This window comes from Athene noctua, chromosome 2 (assembly GCF_965140245.1).
Source record: "Athene noctua chromosome 2, bAthNoc1.hap1.1, whole genome shotgun sequence".
NCBI lineage: Eukaryota > Metazoa > Chordata > Aves > Strigiformes > Strigidae > Athene > Athene noctua.
In genome coordinates, this window is record NC_134038.1 from 5,452,755 (window position 1) to 5,469,988 (window position 17,234).

General features: G+C 41.1%; 1 protein-coding gene across 5 annotated transcripts in view; it reads left to right on the forward strand.

Moving 5' to 3' along the window:
* The window catches only part of TRAPPC9 (trafficking protein particle complex subunit 9), a 534,962-nt gene that overhangs the window by 65,259 nt on the left and 452,469 nt on the right, over positions 1 to 17,234 (forward strand). For all 5 annotated transcript variants that reach the window (XM_074898387.1, XM_074898390.1, XM_074898389.1 and 2 more), the window contains 2 exons: positions 46 to 191; positions 6,971 to 7,056. In XM_074898387.1, the coding sequence (XP_074754488.1) occupies positions 46 to 191; positions 6,971 to 7,056 (232 nt within the window). The remainder of the gene's footprint in view (positions 1 to 45; positions 192 to 6,970; positions 7,057 to 17,234) is intronic.

Sequence of the window (17,234 nt, forward strand, 5' to 3'; positions counted from 1 at the left end):
AAATAAAACAAAATAAAATATTATGCAATTATTTTTACTCAACAGATCTGTGAAGCTCTTGAACCTCCCGACCAGTCTCCGACCTCACAAAATGAAAAGTCTCCTTGGTCAGAATGTGTCAACCAAAAGCCCTTTCATATATTCTCCAATTATTGCACACAGTCGGGGGGAAGAACGAAATAAGAAAATAGGTAAGAATATTTTGCAGTATTTTCTGTTGTTTTATTAAATTAGAAAATCTTTCTTGGTCAAGGAAGGTAAACCCAAACATTACTTTCTTGTATTTGCAATAATCAGAGAAAACTTAGTTCTGACATGTTCTGACACATTCAGTTTGGCAGCAGCCAGTTTAGCCAGTGATTGTGTGTGTGCCCTGAGCTCCGTGCACTGTTGGGGCTTCCCCTTTTCTGATAAGGGTATCATCATGAACAGGAATAAATTAGGATGAATAAACTGCAATTTCTTGGACAAAAGATTCAAATCCATGGGAAACTGGGCAGCGGTAGTTCATCACCTACGGAATCCCAGTGTTAGACCACTGGGATTTTAAACTTGGTTTTCAGTTTACTTCTTTGAGGAGAAAAAAAAATATCTAGTTGATATCCTATTATGATTTAACTTAAACTCAGAATGATTAACTGTCTGATTAGTCAGTTTTTCTTAAAGACAGTTCAGGAAAAATCAAAAAAGCCTTATGAACAATGTTTGAGGTACTAGTAATTTTCTGCTGAGGATTACTTCATTTATTTTAAAGCTCTTCAGTGCAGTAATTGTGCCATTGGGAACAGATTACAACGTTTGTTTAAAATCCTGGATTAAGTCACAAATATTGGTAGTCTTCTTTGTTGCTTTTGTGCAGATCACATCCATGATAATTTTTAACATAAGTATTAGTGTCAGCACAAAGGACTTGTGTGACTGTGGAATGGAACTGATTGTAAAAACTTGAATACAGAAATTTGAAGAATGTTGTTTATTTTAATTTGGCTCCTTATGTTGTTGGTTTTAGTACTGTGTAATAAAAAAAAAAAAGTACAAAAACACTAGTCTGAAATGTCATCAAGGTTTATTAGATTTTCTGTATTATGCTTTGAATTGCAAAATACTAAACATTTAGCAGGTTGTCATCAGTAGTGACTCCAACTAATTCTTCCAATAGGTACTTCAGGAACAAGTTAGGGCAGAAACTTTTGGGTAGGACAAGCGTGTGCATCCCTCAGCAACTGAACTTAATTTTCTGTCCCCTGCTGCCTGCCCCTTTCAAGCATCAGTGCATATGAGAGCACTGGGGAATGCTTTCCCATTCCCATATTCTCCTTTTCTGTTGTTTGTGGTAGTGTATTCGTATTGTGGTGTATTGCGTTGCTCTCTACGACTCCTCCTTTTGTGTCTCTCAACTTTTTTACCCTTCTGACAGTCCTCTTTCATCTACTTTTATAATTAATTTTCTTCAGCAGTGTAGCAATCACCTGACTTGTTCATCTGGATTGTGCCTGTCCTGCAGAGCCAATACCTGGGGAAAGCTGCAGGCTTTTTTCAGAGTCTTCTAGGTTAGATGTTAGACTTGACCTGCCTGTGCTGTGGACTCCTGATTATGATTAAGATGATAGCCCTCACTTCGAAAAGAACATGCACATTTTCTAATTTGTTTTATGATGATGTGTATTTTCCATAAATAGTTAAAACATGAGGAGTTAGGAGATATGCAGAGGTATGGATTATTATCTGGCAGTTTGGATGGACATGGCTGGTGCTACTTTGCCACAGTACTACTTTGCTTTCAAAAGATAAAGGATAAGAAATTTTTTAAAAAAAGGGTAAGAAATAAGAATTGCGTAAAGGATAAGAAATTGTGGGAACATCTTAAAGGGCTTTCTCATTAAAGAAATATTTCTTTGGAAAAGAGCTTACATTATTTCTCTTAATAATTTGTTTAAAAATTGATCACAATTAAATTTAAAAAAAATCTCTTAGGTATGCCTTGTCATGTTATTTTCATTTAAATAAAAATTTACTACTAATCTTATCAAACACCTGCATTATGAAGTATTCTTGTTCCCTGATCGATACAGAAGGAACATGCATTTTTCAAAACAGTTCAAGTTAGGATTTGTTTGTGCTGTGTGTACTGCAGGACTTATATTTATACAGAGCAGTTTCTACTTTTAGGTTTTTATTTAGTCTAAGCAGATGTCTGAACTGTTGTGATCCTGTAAAGCATTTCTCTTATGAAGTATATACACAGTGCATTCACTTAATGTTTCATTCAAAGTTTCACAAACAAAAGAATATACAAAATAAAATCAGATATCGACTTCCTTGAAAGATGCTGAGAAATTTAATAAACCTTGAAACTAATGAGATTATTTTAATGATATGTATTTAATTAAAAACAACGACAATAACAAATCTGTCTTTCTTACATGGAACTATGTAAGCCAGATTTTGCTTAAATTATTGTTACAGCAAAGGAAATCAAGTACTGCCGACAAACCAAAGGGAAACAAAACCCTTTAGAGAGTCTTGAAAAAATGTTTACAGCTTTCAGCTTGATAAGCTTTTCTGATTGGAAACAATAAATGGGATAATTATATTCTGCTTAAATTGCTTTAATAGTAGGCTAGTCATAAGAAAGAAACCTACTGATTTTTGACATAAAGTGTTTTTTTAATTTAAATTGCTGATATTGTAAAGCAGCAAGAATGTGTAATATAGTTCCATTAGTAAATTGGGCAACTAATGTCACACCTATAGTAGATGATATAAATATAGCTCTTTAGCTAGGATCATATAGCCTGATTTTACCTTTCCTTTCAGAAGCTTCTCCCCTAAGGAAGCAATTCTGGAGCACTGCCCTGGCATCTTTTACGTGGAGTAGCTAGACTTTCTGGAAAGGAAACCAGAAGCAGCTAGTGAAATGTCTAGAAGTGGGAGTGTCTTTTTGGTGGTGGGAAGGACTAGTCACATTTTCCTGCAGGAATGAAAAAACTGTCTGTCTATCTATCTATCTTGATATTTACATGTGGATATTTTTATATATCTATATCCCCCCTGCCCTGCAAATAAATCCTAGAATCACAGAACAGCCCAGGCTGGAAGGGACCTTGAAAGATCCCATGGCCCAACACTTCATGGGAAGGAGAGGCTGTAATAAGATCATCTAGCACCCAGTCCAATTCCATTTTGAAAAGCCCCAATGAGGTAGACTCCACCACATACTTGGGGAGGTTGTTCCAGTGAATGATTTTTCTCACTGTGAAAAGTTCCTTGTATTGCGATGAAACCTCCCCTGGTGCAACTTGTACCCATTGCCCCTTGTCTCCTCTTATGGGGCTTCTTGTGAAGGAGAGTCTCCATCTTCTCTGTAGCTGCTCTTTAGGTACGGGATCTGTCTGTGATGAGATCCCCCCGAGCCTTCTCTTCCTCAGGGAGAAAAAGACCCAACTCCTTCAGTCTTTCCTTCCTCAACAGGAAGGATCTCCAGCCCTTTGATGGTCTTCCTGGCACTCCTTTGGATCCTCTCCCGTCTGGCTGTGCCTCTCAGGTGCAGCCTGACAAGGGCTGAGCAGAGCAGGATGATCACGTCTCTGTGTCTGCTAGGAACAGCCCTGCGGATGCAGCCCAGGGGCCAACTTCCCTGTGTTGCTGCAGCAGCGCACTGCTGGCTCCTGTTCAGCTGCTTGTGCACCAGCACCCCCAGGTCCCTTTCAGAAAAGTTTCTCCCCAGGCACACAGAGCCTCGCCTCTCCTGGGCTCTCTGGTTATGTCATCCCAGGTGCAGGACCTTGCACTTAGCACAGCTCTGGACACTACCCCCCGAAGTTCGTTAGTTTAAGGCAAGATTGGCAAGTCAGCCCATCTGCTAATGAGATTCTCCTGCCTCTTCTCAGGAGGAGGATCCTCTCTCCCCCCGGTAGGCTGTAGGAATTCCCATGACCACAGAAACCAAAGCCCTAGTGACAACACCAGCCATGAAGCCAGGTATTGATCTGCACGAGGCGATGACTTCTGCCTGCACCCTAATCTCTGACTGGCAAGACAGAGAAGAAGATCACTTGGGCACCTGCACCCTTTCCCTTGTGGCCCCAGGGCTCTGAAGTCCTGCTTGATCTTGCCCACGGTGTGCTTTACCCTGGCACTGGTGCCCACATGGAAGAGCAGCAGGGGACAGCAGCCTGTGCTTTTAACCAGCTGGGGCAGTCACCTCTTTGGGACAGCCCAGACCTTGGCTCCTGGCAAGCAGCAAACCTCCCTTCAGTGTACAGAGGCCGGCGGATGGGTGCCTCGGGGCCTCTCAACGCTCACACATGACCAGCACTCGCCGCCTCCTTCTGCAGCTTTCACTGTGTGCTGCTGCTGCTGCTGCGCCTTCTCCCGCGGCATTTTGCTCGCGGCTTTAGTCCGCTGCCAAGGTTTCCGATCTGTTGGTGGGCGGCACACCAAAGGCAGAGGATTGCAGTGATGCTCTTCCCGCGGGGCACCAGAGACCACGGTGCCTCCTGCCCCAAGGTGCCCTCAGGTCGCTGGTGCAGCTCTTTGGTCTCTGGAGGTCGGGGCCACGGGGCCCCAGGATTTCTCCTTGCCAACTCTCCAGCAAGGCTCTAGTTCTCGGCCGTGCTCCCCAACACGGCACAAGCCGCTCCCTTCCCCCGCAGCTCCTCCGCCCGCTGCCTGAGGGACCCCCCCAGAGCACCCCCTGCCCAGGGGAGCTGCCCCCCTCCCGCACCCGGCACCCAGGGGTGCAGCCTCTGCAGCCCTCGCCCTGCCCAGCCGCCGCCCCAGAGCCGCCTCTGCCTGGCCGCTGCCCGCGCTCGCCCCGGCCCTGCCTGCCGAGGCAGCCGACTCCCGCCTGCTGCAGAGCACGGCCCTCGCCTGCTCTGCCCGACGCCCTCCCGGGGGGAGACCGGCCGCCCCCCGCCCGCCCCGTCCCCGCACACAGCCCAGGGGGGCGGCGGGCCCAGAGCCCCCTCAGACAGCCCGCGGGGCCTCGCAGCCCTCCCGCTCCTCCCAGCCTCGGCCGCCCGCGCCCGCAGTGCTCGGGGAAGGAGCTCGCTTCAGGGGCGATTCCACACTGAGCGAGGGGCCCATCTGTGAAAATCAAGAGACTCGAACCCCTTCTTTTTTGAAAGGAAACAGGTAAAGCATCAGACACATCAGTGCTCTGCGTTTGTTTCGTGTAATACTTGGATGAAATCAACAGTTTCCGACGTCTTTATCTAGCCGCTGACCTTTCAGAATCGCTTTTTCCGTGGCTGCATTTTCAGACAAGCCGTTCCAGTCCGTGGTAGTTCTTATGACGTGGAAGTTACTTTAGTCCCGACGTGCCTGCTTTGGCTACTACAAGTTCCTGCACTGATGCAGTGAACCATAACGGGGCCGCGGTGCTTAGATCCCTTTGGAGCTCCGTACAGTACATCTTCGGAGGAGTAACGGATCCTCTTGGGGACTGCAGAGTGCATAATTGTCCACACTGGGGACACTAATAAGCAATTAAATAAAAAGCAATCCACAGAACATCTCATGCAGTTGGGCTTTTGAACATTTTGTTTTAATCAGCAGTTCTGCTTTTCAGGTTTCACAGTAATAGAACCCATTAATATCCCTGAATGTATGTTTTTAATTTCCACTAGCATTAATTGGAGGTAAACATTTGCATTAAGTGCATCTCCCCTGAGCTCTCTAATATTGCTTGTAAAATGTAATCAAATAGTAAATGATTGTGAAGGTACAATTAGAGTACAGGTGGTTTCAACTCTGAATTGCAGTTTTAATAATCCTGCTTTTTTACTGGACACTTTCTAGTATCCTAGTGAAAAAGTGTTAGTAAAATCGTAGTAAATAGCCTAGTAAAAAAGTATTGAGTAAGCTAGTGAAAGTGAATCCATGTATGTTTCAGATTAGGATTTAACATACACAGTGAAACCACCTTTTGATTATTTGGACTGCAGGTCTTCAGCTTGTATGGAGAATCTTGTCCCATTCAGTTTTAAGCCTGAAGGTCAGGTGCATGTGGTTAACTGAGAAATTTGGGAGGTAGACAGGATCTTGTGGGCTGAGGTTACAAAGTGCTAATGTAAAATAATCCTTCTTCACTGAACAGTTCCTTAGATGTTGAGTCTTTGATGCTGACCTCACTTCCATAAACTTCTCGCCTCCTTAAAATAAAAAAACCCAAATTTAAACTTGGCAGGGTGAAGTGTCTTTAAAGTTGGACCTCTGTCTCTTGTAGTGAGATATAAATTGAATGCATCTTATTACCTGACCTATTTTTGTTCATTGTCTTTCCTAAGTATTTTCACAAGTTACTAACGTGTTAAGCTGCCATTTTGTGAACCTCAGAAAAATCTGTATCTATAGATCCTAGTGTCATCTTTGCCTCCCACAGCATCTCCCAAACTACTTACTGTTTCCCAAAGAAAAGTAGTAGGGCAAAACTGAGGTGGCATCTTGCTGCTGAGCAGTTGTTTCCTTCTTAATTTGGAATGATCTTTTTTTACTTCATATATTCAGCTGTGTCTGTCTGAAGTCTTGTTTCCATTATTTTTGGTTTCCTTCTTCGTTCTTGTGTTGATTCCTTATCTGCTTGCTTCTTGTCTGTGTTTTAAATATCCAAGGCAATGTGTACTCTGTACCTAACTCCAAGTATGTAAGCCCTGAAGTGTTTAACATGTGTTTATGTACTGTTTTGAGTTGATGCCTGAGGTTATTTTGCCAAAGGAATGTTGGGTCTTTGGATCACTATTACTGTATTGACAAATGGTTCCAGTCCTTTAACCCATTGCTTTGCCTGGTTTTTATGGCTTGTGTCCCACAGTGCACTTGAATAGGACTCGGGCTCTGAAGATTATACAGACATGTTAATTTGGAACAGAAAGTTAATATCGCAAGCTGAGAGCTCAGCTGTTGCAACTTTTTCTATAACACTATGATTAAGTAATTCCTGCTTTAATTCTGTAATCATTTCATGTAGACTTCCAGTGGGTCCAGGGAGATGTATGCGAAGTTCAGTTGATGGTGTACAACCCTATGCCTTTTGAGCTCCGAGTAGAAAACATGGTATGTATCTTTTTAAATCTCCTCTTTCTGTTATTTTTCTGAAAAAAAATCTCATTTCAAATACGGTTTTCTATAAATCAAATAGTTAAAAAAATCATTTAACCCAGTGTAACCTCAGTTTAACAGTGCAGTACTGTCAGTTTTCTCATATGTGTTGGTGATGAGGTATTGAAATGAAAATCTCTGCCACTCAGTGTTTAAATGCTTTACTGTTACTGACCTGTAAATCAATTCTGTACCTTTCTGCCTTGACTAGAAGTCATGCTAAGTAATTTACATATACTGGTTTTCAAGTAATAGTTATCCTGAAACCTAATAATTAGTGTATAGTTGCTACTGTAATTTAAAAATCTGCATTCATTCTAGCTTTTCAAATTCACATTTTGACGATGTTTTTAAGAATCAGGAATTAAAATAGTTTTTTCTGAGATGCTTCGGTTTTTAATAGAAGGTTCAGCTCATCCATCTGCTGTTCCCAATAATAAATGCTATTTGTAAACACTGTAAAGTAAAATAACCAGGAGGGAGGAAAAAAAGATTAAAATACCAGAGAAGCATGTAAACTTAGAAGGATCAAGCCCAAGCCCTCGACTACTTCAGTTAACTGCAGTGTATCCTGAAACAAAGTAAACTGGTTATTTCCCCTCCAGTTTATGGAAACTACCAGGATTTTTTTTTTTTAATCGTTAATCCATTTAAAGGTTAAATGTCCTCTAACTGCCAAACCAAATTTATTTCCAGTTCATCCTAACCAGTGTTGTCTTTTATATTAAATATTTTTATCTTTAATACTGCTTTAAACAATAAATCCCATCTCTTGGAGCCCGTTGTTCTGTTAGGCTAAGTGAATCAGCGTATATTTATTCGCTTAGGATTTTTTTTTTTTTTTTTTTTTATTGATAGGTCTACTGCACTGACTACTCAGACAGTTTGACCTAAATTACTGATAATATGCCAGATATGATAAAGTGTTTTTCCATGAACATGACCAAAGATTGTGCTTATAACATAATAAAATCCATTCCTGGAAGCTACCACTCTGGTTTCTTCAGCTGGATTTTCTCTAACCCTCAGAGAAGTATTCTAAATTGTTAGGAATAAATAGAAAAAGTAATTGTAAAGCTGAGCATCAGAAAGGACTCTATATAGGAATTAATTTATTTAAGAACATTATGATTTATAGTCTAATTTGTATTGTGTAAGTAATGATGTAATTATATATTTAAAAAACTGTGTTTGGATCATTTCTAAATTTCTTAACGAGGAAATTTCTTACGAGTGCTTACATACACTTAAGAACTCAGAATAGTTATTTGCATAGATGTGCACTCCATCCATTCCCTGAGCAAATTAACTGTAGTAGCATGAATACTTCTTTTTACTGTTAGCGTGATAAAGTTCTATCTTTGAATTTGAGTTTCATTGGTTAAGGATAAGAGGAAGCAGGCATGCAAACTAGCTACAAATAATTGATGTGATTAACGTAATTCTTTAGTCAATGCTCCATAAATAGAGTGCTTTGAGAAATTCTGCTATGTGCTAATGTCATCTCATTGGTAGAAATTTGTTGATTTTGCTTGATTAGTCTGTGGTATCGAGACTGTAGCCAGCAAGTTGCGGAAACTAATTATTCCCCTCAATTTGGCATTTGAGAGACAATGTCTTTAGAACCAAGGCCAGTTTTGAGCTCCCTGTACAATAGAAATATTGACATACTGGTATCAATCCAGCAATATTACCAAGATGATTGGCAGGATGGAGCATGTGACAGATGAGGACAGGTTCAAAGAGCGGCATCTGTTCAGTTCGTAGAAGAGTGCTGGGGTAATTCCTATTTCTTTCCTTGGGAAAGGGCAGTGAAAATGGAGCCACACTCTTCCTGGAGGTGTCCGGTGTGACAGTCAGTGAACACGATGCAGCAATGGAAAACTTTCCTAATAAAAAATTCCCTTCTTCCAATCATGAGGGTGATCATACACTGGAAGTGGTTCCCCGGAGAGAACGTGGGATCTCGATCTTTAGAAATCTTCAAACTTAAGTATATAGGACAGTGGAAAATCTATACTACCATCAAAGTTGGCCCTGTTTTGAGCAGGGGGTTGGGCAAGAGGACCTCCAGCATTTCCTTCCAGCTTAAATTGTTCTGATTTTTCCAATCTCATCTGTGAGCTTTCTAGAATGTGGGAATCCTTATTACCTTATCACAAGAATAAACTCTTTTATTTTTACTTTAATAATTCAAAACGTTTTTTAATATTTTAAAATGTTTTGTTTTATCATGAATATATACTCGCCCACAGTCCCCTTGCCCCCTTGTTGTTGGATTTCTCATCATGTGTCATATTTTTTCATATCATTTAGTCTCACAGGATCATTTTCATAGCAAGCATATCCTTTTCTCTCATTTAGTGGCAGTTTCAGCTTGTTTGTCCCACAACTTTTTTCCTTCTTTCTGACTCAGCACCTTACCTTTGCATTATGACTACTCAGTCTAGCTTGTTTCTGATGACTTCTGATGTCCTTGGAGTTCTTCATTGCTTGACTTCCTTTTTTCCTTACCCTTTTGTGGTTCAACATTTAACTGTCCTGAAATGTGTTGTCTTACTCCTTTTTTCTGATTTTCCCCTTTCCCTTGTCTTATATTTTATGATTTGTTTTTTTGTTAGCTTACTGGTTTCATGTTAAATGAATGCTGGAAGCATTGGTCCAAACTTCTATCATGATACTTTTCCTAATGTGTCTTCCTCTTTGTTATGGCTGGAAGTTGCAATGGTAAACAACTTAGTATTGAGCACAAGTTAAGGAGAATGATTCCCCATTGAAAGGCTTCTGTAGCTTTTTTCATCATTTGAAGTATTAATGCTCAGTACATGTTTAATTGTGTTATGATTAAGTGAAAGAAATTGAATTTTTTGATTTGACAAGAGACTGTGGACTCAAGACTTTGATCAGTGTTGCTCAGATGATAAAGCCCGTAGTCTGATGTTTTTGCTGTTTTGTTTTATTCTCAAAGCTCTTTGCCCATCTTTGTTGTTCTTGCTGTTTATTCTGTCATGCATATTCATGATTTGGGACCCTAGATACCTATTCTTCATGCGTGTCCTATTTCTGTATTACGTTTTTTGTCTTTTTCTATCTCATGTTTTTGTTTTGTCCATATAGTTGTAGAAGGCTGATTCATTGAAAAGTTCAACAGTATTTGTAAAATGATGAGTGAAAATGTTTGATCATGGAATATGGAAGGGATTAGGTCCAACAACTGTATATTTTAGTCATTAAAGCAAAGTAGGAGAGATCATAGGGGTGATCAGAGGAAGTGCTTTAATAAAACTTAGCAGTTACCGTAAATCAACAGTGTGAGAGAGAGACAAAAATGAGCCTAACTAGCTTTGATTGCAGTGGATGAGACAGAATATTTTTGCTGTCCTGATGGTGGAGCCCAAGTTAACTGGAGATGTTCAGCTGTAAATAAATGTATATAACACTTTACTTTTTCTCCCAGGAATATTGATTTCTGTATAGACTTGTTCAGGTGTGTGAATGATAGCCTTTATATTTTTTGCAGTTACTAAGCCTTTTTTTTTTCTGTCCAGGAAGAAATGACCTTCAGGACTTCAAAAAAAAAAAAAAAGTGCTGGGAAATATCTTGTGGATTTATTTTGTATCTTGGGACAAATGTTTAAAGCAGTAAATCATGGTATAGTCTAGTGAGATCTACTATTAAAATAAAATGCATGTGAACATGCACTGCAAACTGTGTTAAGTCCTCTAAGATTTTTACTTTATCCTCTTTGTTTCTCAAGTTTCATATTAAAGGCAAAAAAAAAAGTTGATAAATCTTTGGGCAATGTTATTTATTGAGTAAAAACATTTTTCTCCAGTTGTTGTAGAGTATATTATAGCTGTGGTTCTAAGAAGCTACAATATATACAGAGCAGTGTAAACTTCACTTAATAAATGAATATCAAGTAACTAAAAAATACTACCCTAAAACATGCGGATAATGTAATTTATAGTATTAAGTCATTATTCAAGAAGAAAGTTTTTGTTTTGTAATTCTCCTTCTGGTCAGAGCATGTATTTATTTGAAAATTTAAGTGTGGTATTTTGATTAATGATGCTATAAGAATGGCTGTTACTTTTTTTCTTTTTGTAATCTTCAACAGTATACTATTAGCCAAGAGCTCCATGTTGATGTTTAAAAATACCATCTAAAATTTTGCTAAACCTTTATGTATAATCAGTCCCATAACTTAATTTATGGTAATTTAAATTGTTTCCATGAGCTGCTCTTTAGTGAGTTCACATCTTTTTGCTGTTTCTTCTATCCTGAGAGAATTTCTACTTACTGATACACTATGTTTAGTTGAAGCTATATTAGGCAAGAATGTACACAAAAGAGGTGAGGGGGGGGAACGATAATAATGGTCGTGTTTGGTGGTTCCTAGGTCTGCCTAAAAAACCCTTATTAGAAATAGAAGGGAATCTTTCATTTTAAATAACTATTTGACAGTTTTTGTGTAAAGTATTTGACAACATTGTATAAAGTATGTTCAGTGTGAAAACTAACTTTGAAGGCAGTGTTACTTTTAAAAAAGAATGATTGCATGGCAGGATTGGTAAGTGAAGCCAAAAAAAGCAGTTACATACTCCTGTTGTTTTAACAGCATCCCCAAATGCTACCATTTACATTCAAGTTGTTTAGTTTCTCTAAAAATACATTGAGGTTTGAAGTGATTGAAAGACATGCTGTGATAATAACATGCATATATTCACTCTAAGACAATTCAAATTGTTTTATTAGGATACAAGGAAATGTAAAATTGTGGGGTTTTTTGTGTGTTTTACATATTCCCTGGGGGAAACTTTGTATATGGCTAAACTTTTCCTATGAGGTCAAAAGGAGAAACGGTTACTAAACGATTGCTAAATTTTATTACTTGAAATAAGGTATTAAGACTCTAGGGAAAAGAAATCTAACACTTCTTAAAAAATTATTTTTTGTGTGTGTCTGATATGTTTAGGTAAAGGATATGACAGTACTTCATCATTGATTTGATTTTCACTGTTAATCCAAAAAATGTTTAGGCACCAGAGGGCAATGTTGGGCAAATATTGCTGAATTCTGTTATACAGCAAATAGGGATATGGAAAATGTCTTTCAGACATTCTAGATATGTCACTGTCTTTTAAAACTTATTTGTGTGGGTTAACTTTTAAAGGTAAGTGTGTTGATTTCGGTTTGTCGGGAACTCTGAAGCTTAGCTGAGGTTTATATTGTCTTCTTTTCCATTTCAGTGAGTTTTATGCTTTCTTGATATCTCTACTTTTAAAAACTTCCAAGTTTTACTGAATAGCAAATAGTAAAACTCTCTTAATGAGAGAAATGAACACTGTATTCTCCTTCATGTGATAATACACTCGAGACTCTTTAATTTCTAGTCCAGGCATAGTATGTGCTTAGTGCAGGTGTTTTGGCATTTGCAATTGTGTTTGTTCTCCAGAAAAAATTCTTTGTTTTCGTGGTTTTTATTGTTAAAGAATAGACTGAGAATACATTGTTAATGCATTATAAGAAAAATACATTGTGGTGAGGAGTTATTTGCTTTAGCAGTTATCTGTGATCAGCATGCTGTGTTTGCGATCAGCATGATCCAAGGGTGTCATTTTGATATAATCTCAGGGGTTAAGGAACAATGTAAACTGTAAATGGCAATTTTTTTCTCTCTGATTTTTTTGAATCACAGAATGGTTTGGGTTGGAAGGAACCTTAAAGATCATCTAGTCCCAACCCCCCTGCCATGGGCAGGGCCACCTTCCACTAGCCCAGGTTGCCCAAAGCCCCGTCCAACCTGGCCTTGAACCCTTCCAGGGAGGGGGCAGCCACAGCTTCTCTGGGCAGCCTGTGCCAGGGCCTCACCCCCCTCACAGGGAAGAATTTCTTCTTTATATCTAATTGAAATCTACCCTCTTTCAGTTTAAAACTGTTACCCCTCCTCCTATCCCTAGAGTCCCTCCCCATGTTTCCCATAGCCCCTTTAAGTACTGGAAGGTCACTATAAGGTCTCCCTGGAGCCTTCTCTTCTCCAGGTTGAACACCCCCAACTCTCAGCCTGTCCTCACAGGGGGGTGCTCCAGTCCCCAGAGCATCTTTGTGGCCTCCTCTGGACCTCTTTGAGTACGTCCATGTCCTTCTTATGTTGGTGCCCCCAGAGCTGGACCCAGCACTGCAGGGGGGGTCTCACGAGAGCAGAGTAGAGGGGGAGAATCCCCTCCCTCTCCCTGCTGGCCACACTTTTCATGCAGCTCAGGATGAAGTTGGCTTTCTGGTCTGTGAGCACATGTTGCTGGCTTATAGTCAGTTTTCTGTCCAGTAATACCCCCAAGTCCTTCTCCCCAGGGCTGTTCTCGATCCACTCATTGCTCAGCCTGTATTAGTGCTTGGGATTGCCTCAATACATGTGCAGGACCTTGCACTTTCCCTTGTTGAACTTCATGGGATTTGCACGGTCCCACCTCTCCAGCCTGTCCAGGTCCCTCTGGATGACACGTCCCTTCCCTCCAGTGTGTCATCTGCATCATACATCTTGGTGTCAAGAGTGAACTTGCTGAGAGCGCACTCAATCCCACTGTCCATGTCACCAACAAAGATGTTAAACAGCGCCGGTCCCAACCCTTGAGGAACACCACTTGTCACTGCTCTCCACTGGGACATCGGGCCATTAACCACCACTCCTTGAGTGCGACCATCCAGCCAATTCTGTATCCACTGAGTGGTCCATCCATCACATCCATGTCTTTACAATTTAAAGATAAGGATGTCGTGCTGGGCAGTGTCAAATGCTTTGCACGAGGCCAGGTAGATTGCATCAGTTGCTCTTCCCTTGTCCACCAACACTGTAACCCCATCACAGAAGGCCACCAGATTTGTCAGGTATGATTTGCCCTTAGTGAATCAATGTTGGCTGTCGCCAATCACAGCCTTATTTTCCATGTGCTCTAGCATAGTTTCCAGGAGGATCTGCTCCATGATCTTGCCAGGCACAGAAGTGAGACTGACCGGCCTGTAGTTCCCTGGGTCTTCTTTTTTTCCCTTTTTAAAAACTGGGGTTATGTTTCCCCTTTTCCAGTCAGTGGGAACTTCACCAGACTGCCACGACTTCTCAAATATGATGGATAGTGACTTAGCCATTTCATCCACCAGTTCCCTCAGGACCCGTGGATGCATTTGATCAGATTGCATAGACTTGGGCACTTTAATTTCTTTAGATGGTCTCAGACCTGATCGTATGGTGAGCAGCTCTTCATTCTCCCTGTTCCCACCTTTGCCTTCTGTGACTCGGGCGGTGTGGCTGGAGCACTTGCTGGTGAAGACTGAGGCAAAGAAGTCATTGAGTACCTCAGCCTTCTCCATGTCCTGGGTAGCCAGGTCTCCTGTTTCCTTGTGGAGAGGGCCCTCATTGTCCCTACTCTTGCTTTCATCACTGATGCAATCTATAGAAGCTTTTCCTGTTGCCCTTGATGTCCCTGGCCAGGTTTGGTTCTGTCAGGGCTTTGTCCTTCCTAACCTGTTCCCTGGCTGTTTGGACAGCTTCTCTATATTCCTCCCAGGCTACCTGTCCTTGCTTCCACCCTCTGTAGGCTTCCTTTTTGTGATTCAGCTTGTCCAGGATCCCCTTGACCATCCATGCAGGCTTTCTGGTGTTTTTGCCTGACTACTTCTTTGTCGGGATGCATCGCTCCTGAGCTTGGAGGAGGTGATCCTGGAATACTGAGCAGCTTTCTTGGGCCCCTCTTCCCTCCAGGGCTTTATCCCGTGGTGCTCTGCCAAGCAGATCCCTGACGAGGCCAACGTCTGCTCACCTGAAGTCCAGGGTAGTGAGCTTGCTGTGCACCCTCCTCACTGCCCGAAGGATCTTGAACTCCACCATTTCATGGTCACTGCAGCCAAGGCTGCCCTTGAGCTTCACACTCCCCACCAGCCCCTCCTTGTTGGTGAGAACAGGGTCCAGCACAGCACCTCTCCTCACTGGTTCCTCTATCACTTGGAGAAAGAAGTTATCATCAATGCATTCCAGGAACCTCCTGGATTGCTTATCTACTGCTGTGTTGTCCCTCCAACAGATATCACGGTGGTTGAAGTCCCCCATGAGGCCCAGGGCTTTTGAATGTGAGGTTGCTCCTGTCTGTCTATAGAGGGTTTTGTCAGCTTGGTCTTCCTTCATCGGGTGGCCTGTAGCAGACCCCCACTATAACATCACCTGTCCCTTCTCTCTCTTTAGTCCTGACCCATGAGCTCTTGGTTGCTCCTCATCCATCCCCAGGCAGAGCTCCATGCACTCCAGCTGGTCACTGAGGTAGAGGGTGACCCTCCCTCCTTGCCTCCCCTGCCTGTCCGTCATAGAGAGCCTCTACCCTTCCATTCCAACACTCGAGTCTTAGGAGCCATCCCACCATGTCTCTGTGAATCAGTAAGATTACAGCCCTGCAGGCATGGGGCTGCTCTTGTTTATTCTCCATGCTACATGCGTTTGTGTCGAGGCATTTAAGTTGGGCCCCTGATGAAGCTGACTTACTGGCTGGAATTCCTTTTTGTTAAATCATTTTAATGCTGGTATTAAATAATTTTAACACTATCACTTTCTCTGAATAGTAAGTTTTCCTTCTTGTCCATAAGCACATGTATATTTTGGCTGATTATACCCTAGATGCATTCACATGCCTTTTTGTCTCCTACTTTGTCTATTTTGATTTTGTCTGGATTTTGTCTGCTGTTAACATACTCAGTTTAAATCCTTTGGCGAGGAAGAAGATGCATTCTCTGATAGCTGGGTTGTGAGCATTGCTTTTCCTGAGCCTTGACCATTACCCTTTAAAAATATTGCCACAGATTTATTTAATTTTTCTCAGTTAATTTCCTTATTTTTTTTACCTCCATAGTTGTGATGTTTACTTTCTTCAGGGTTACTTGGCTCTGATCCATTCCAAACCTCAATTACCTTCAACAAGGTCACTCATAGGTGTCATAGATCAGAACTCTCACTGGGTGGTGACATTTCAGCTGGCAACTTCAGGTCATATGGCAGCCTATATATGCGCGTGTGGCTGCTGTAGATGTATTTTTTGAGGCTATGCTGTTTTATGGTCCCCCTTGAGGTTATTTTTTCCTTTACAGGACCCTAAAAGGCTTTCAGGGAAATGTCTTCCCATGACTCCCTCAATCCAGTTTGATAATGGAGGATGTCTAATTGCTGGGATGGGGGACTAATTCATAATAAGTAAAAGCACAAGACTGGTTACACTGCAGGAACTGAAATGAATGTATAAATGTATGTCTTGACATCCAGCTTTATTAAAAATGTGAAGTAGAGGAGTAAGAACATGGGAGAAATCTTTATTTACTCATTGCTTCCATCTCCCCCTTGCCCCAAGGAATAGTGGGCTAATTAGGACCATGTCTTAATGAGGAGCTTTTCATATTTAAGGAAAGTGACCTGAATATGGTTTTGCAAAGGTTTCGTTCTTTCTGGGTGTTTTGTGTATGTTTGTAGGCATTTGATATACTGGCTACTTAGAGGAGTTAGCTAGGAATGGAAAAGTGGTGATGCGTGTTAGTTGTTGAAAATTAATTCCAGTGTAATTTTTAGGAGAAAGTTTGAACTTGAAAGGCTTTCCAATTTAACCACTGCATTAAGTTAACTAATCTCCTCTTAGACACCACCACTGAGGGAAATTCCAAAACTCCCTCGATAAGCATGCTGGGAATGGTTAATGTGGAGTTGGCACTGCTTCAGCGTAGGGAGATGGGTTAGATAATATTTAGAGATCCCTGTCAGTTCTGTTTACTTACTTCTGTTATATGTGATACTAAACATGACATTGGAGGTGTTTTTTGTTTTTTTCTCATTGATTTTTCAGGACTTTAAGGGCTTGGATGAAAGTATTTAGTTGAGGTGGATCCAGGGTAATTAAAATACATTTGAATATTTGGCCAATGACTGTTAAGTGCTTTTGCGACTGAAATAATCTTACAAAGCTTTCTGTACCTGTTTTAAAAGTGAGTTTTGAGTGTGTACAGGGTCACGTTTTGTTTATGTTCTAAGATTTGCTTCAGCCAAAGCAAAAGCAGGATGATTATGATGAAGACTGAGGCAAAGTGAGTATTAAAGCGTGAATGT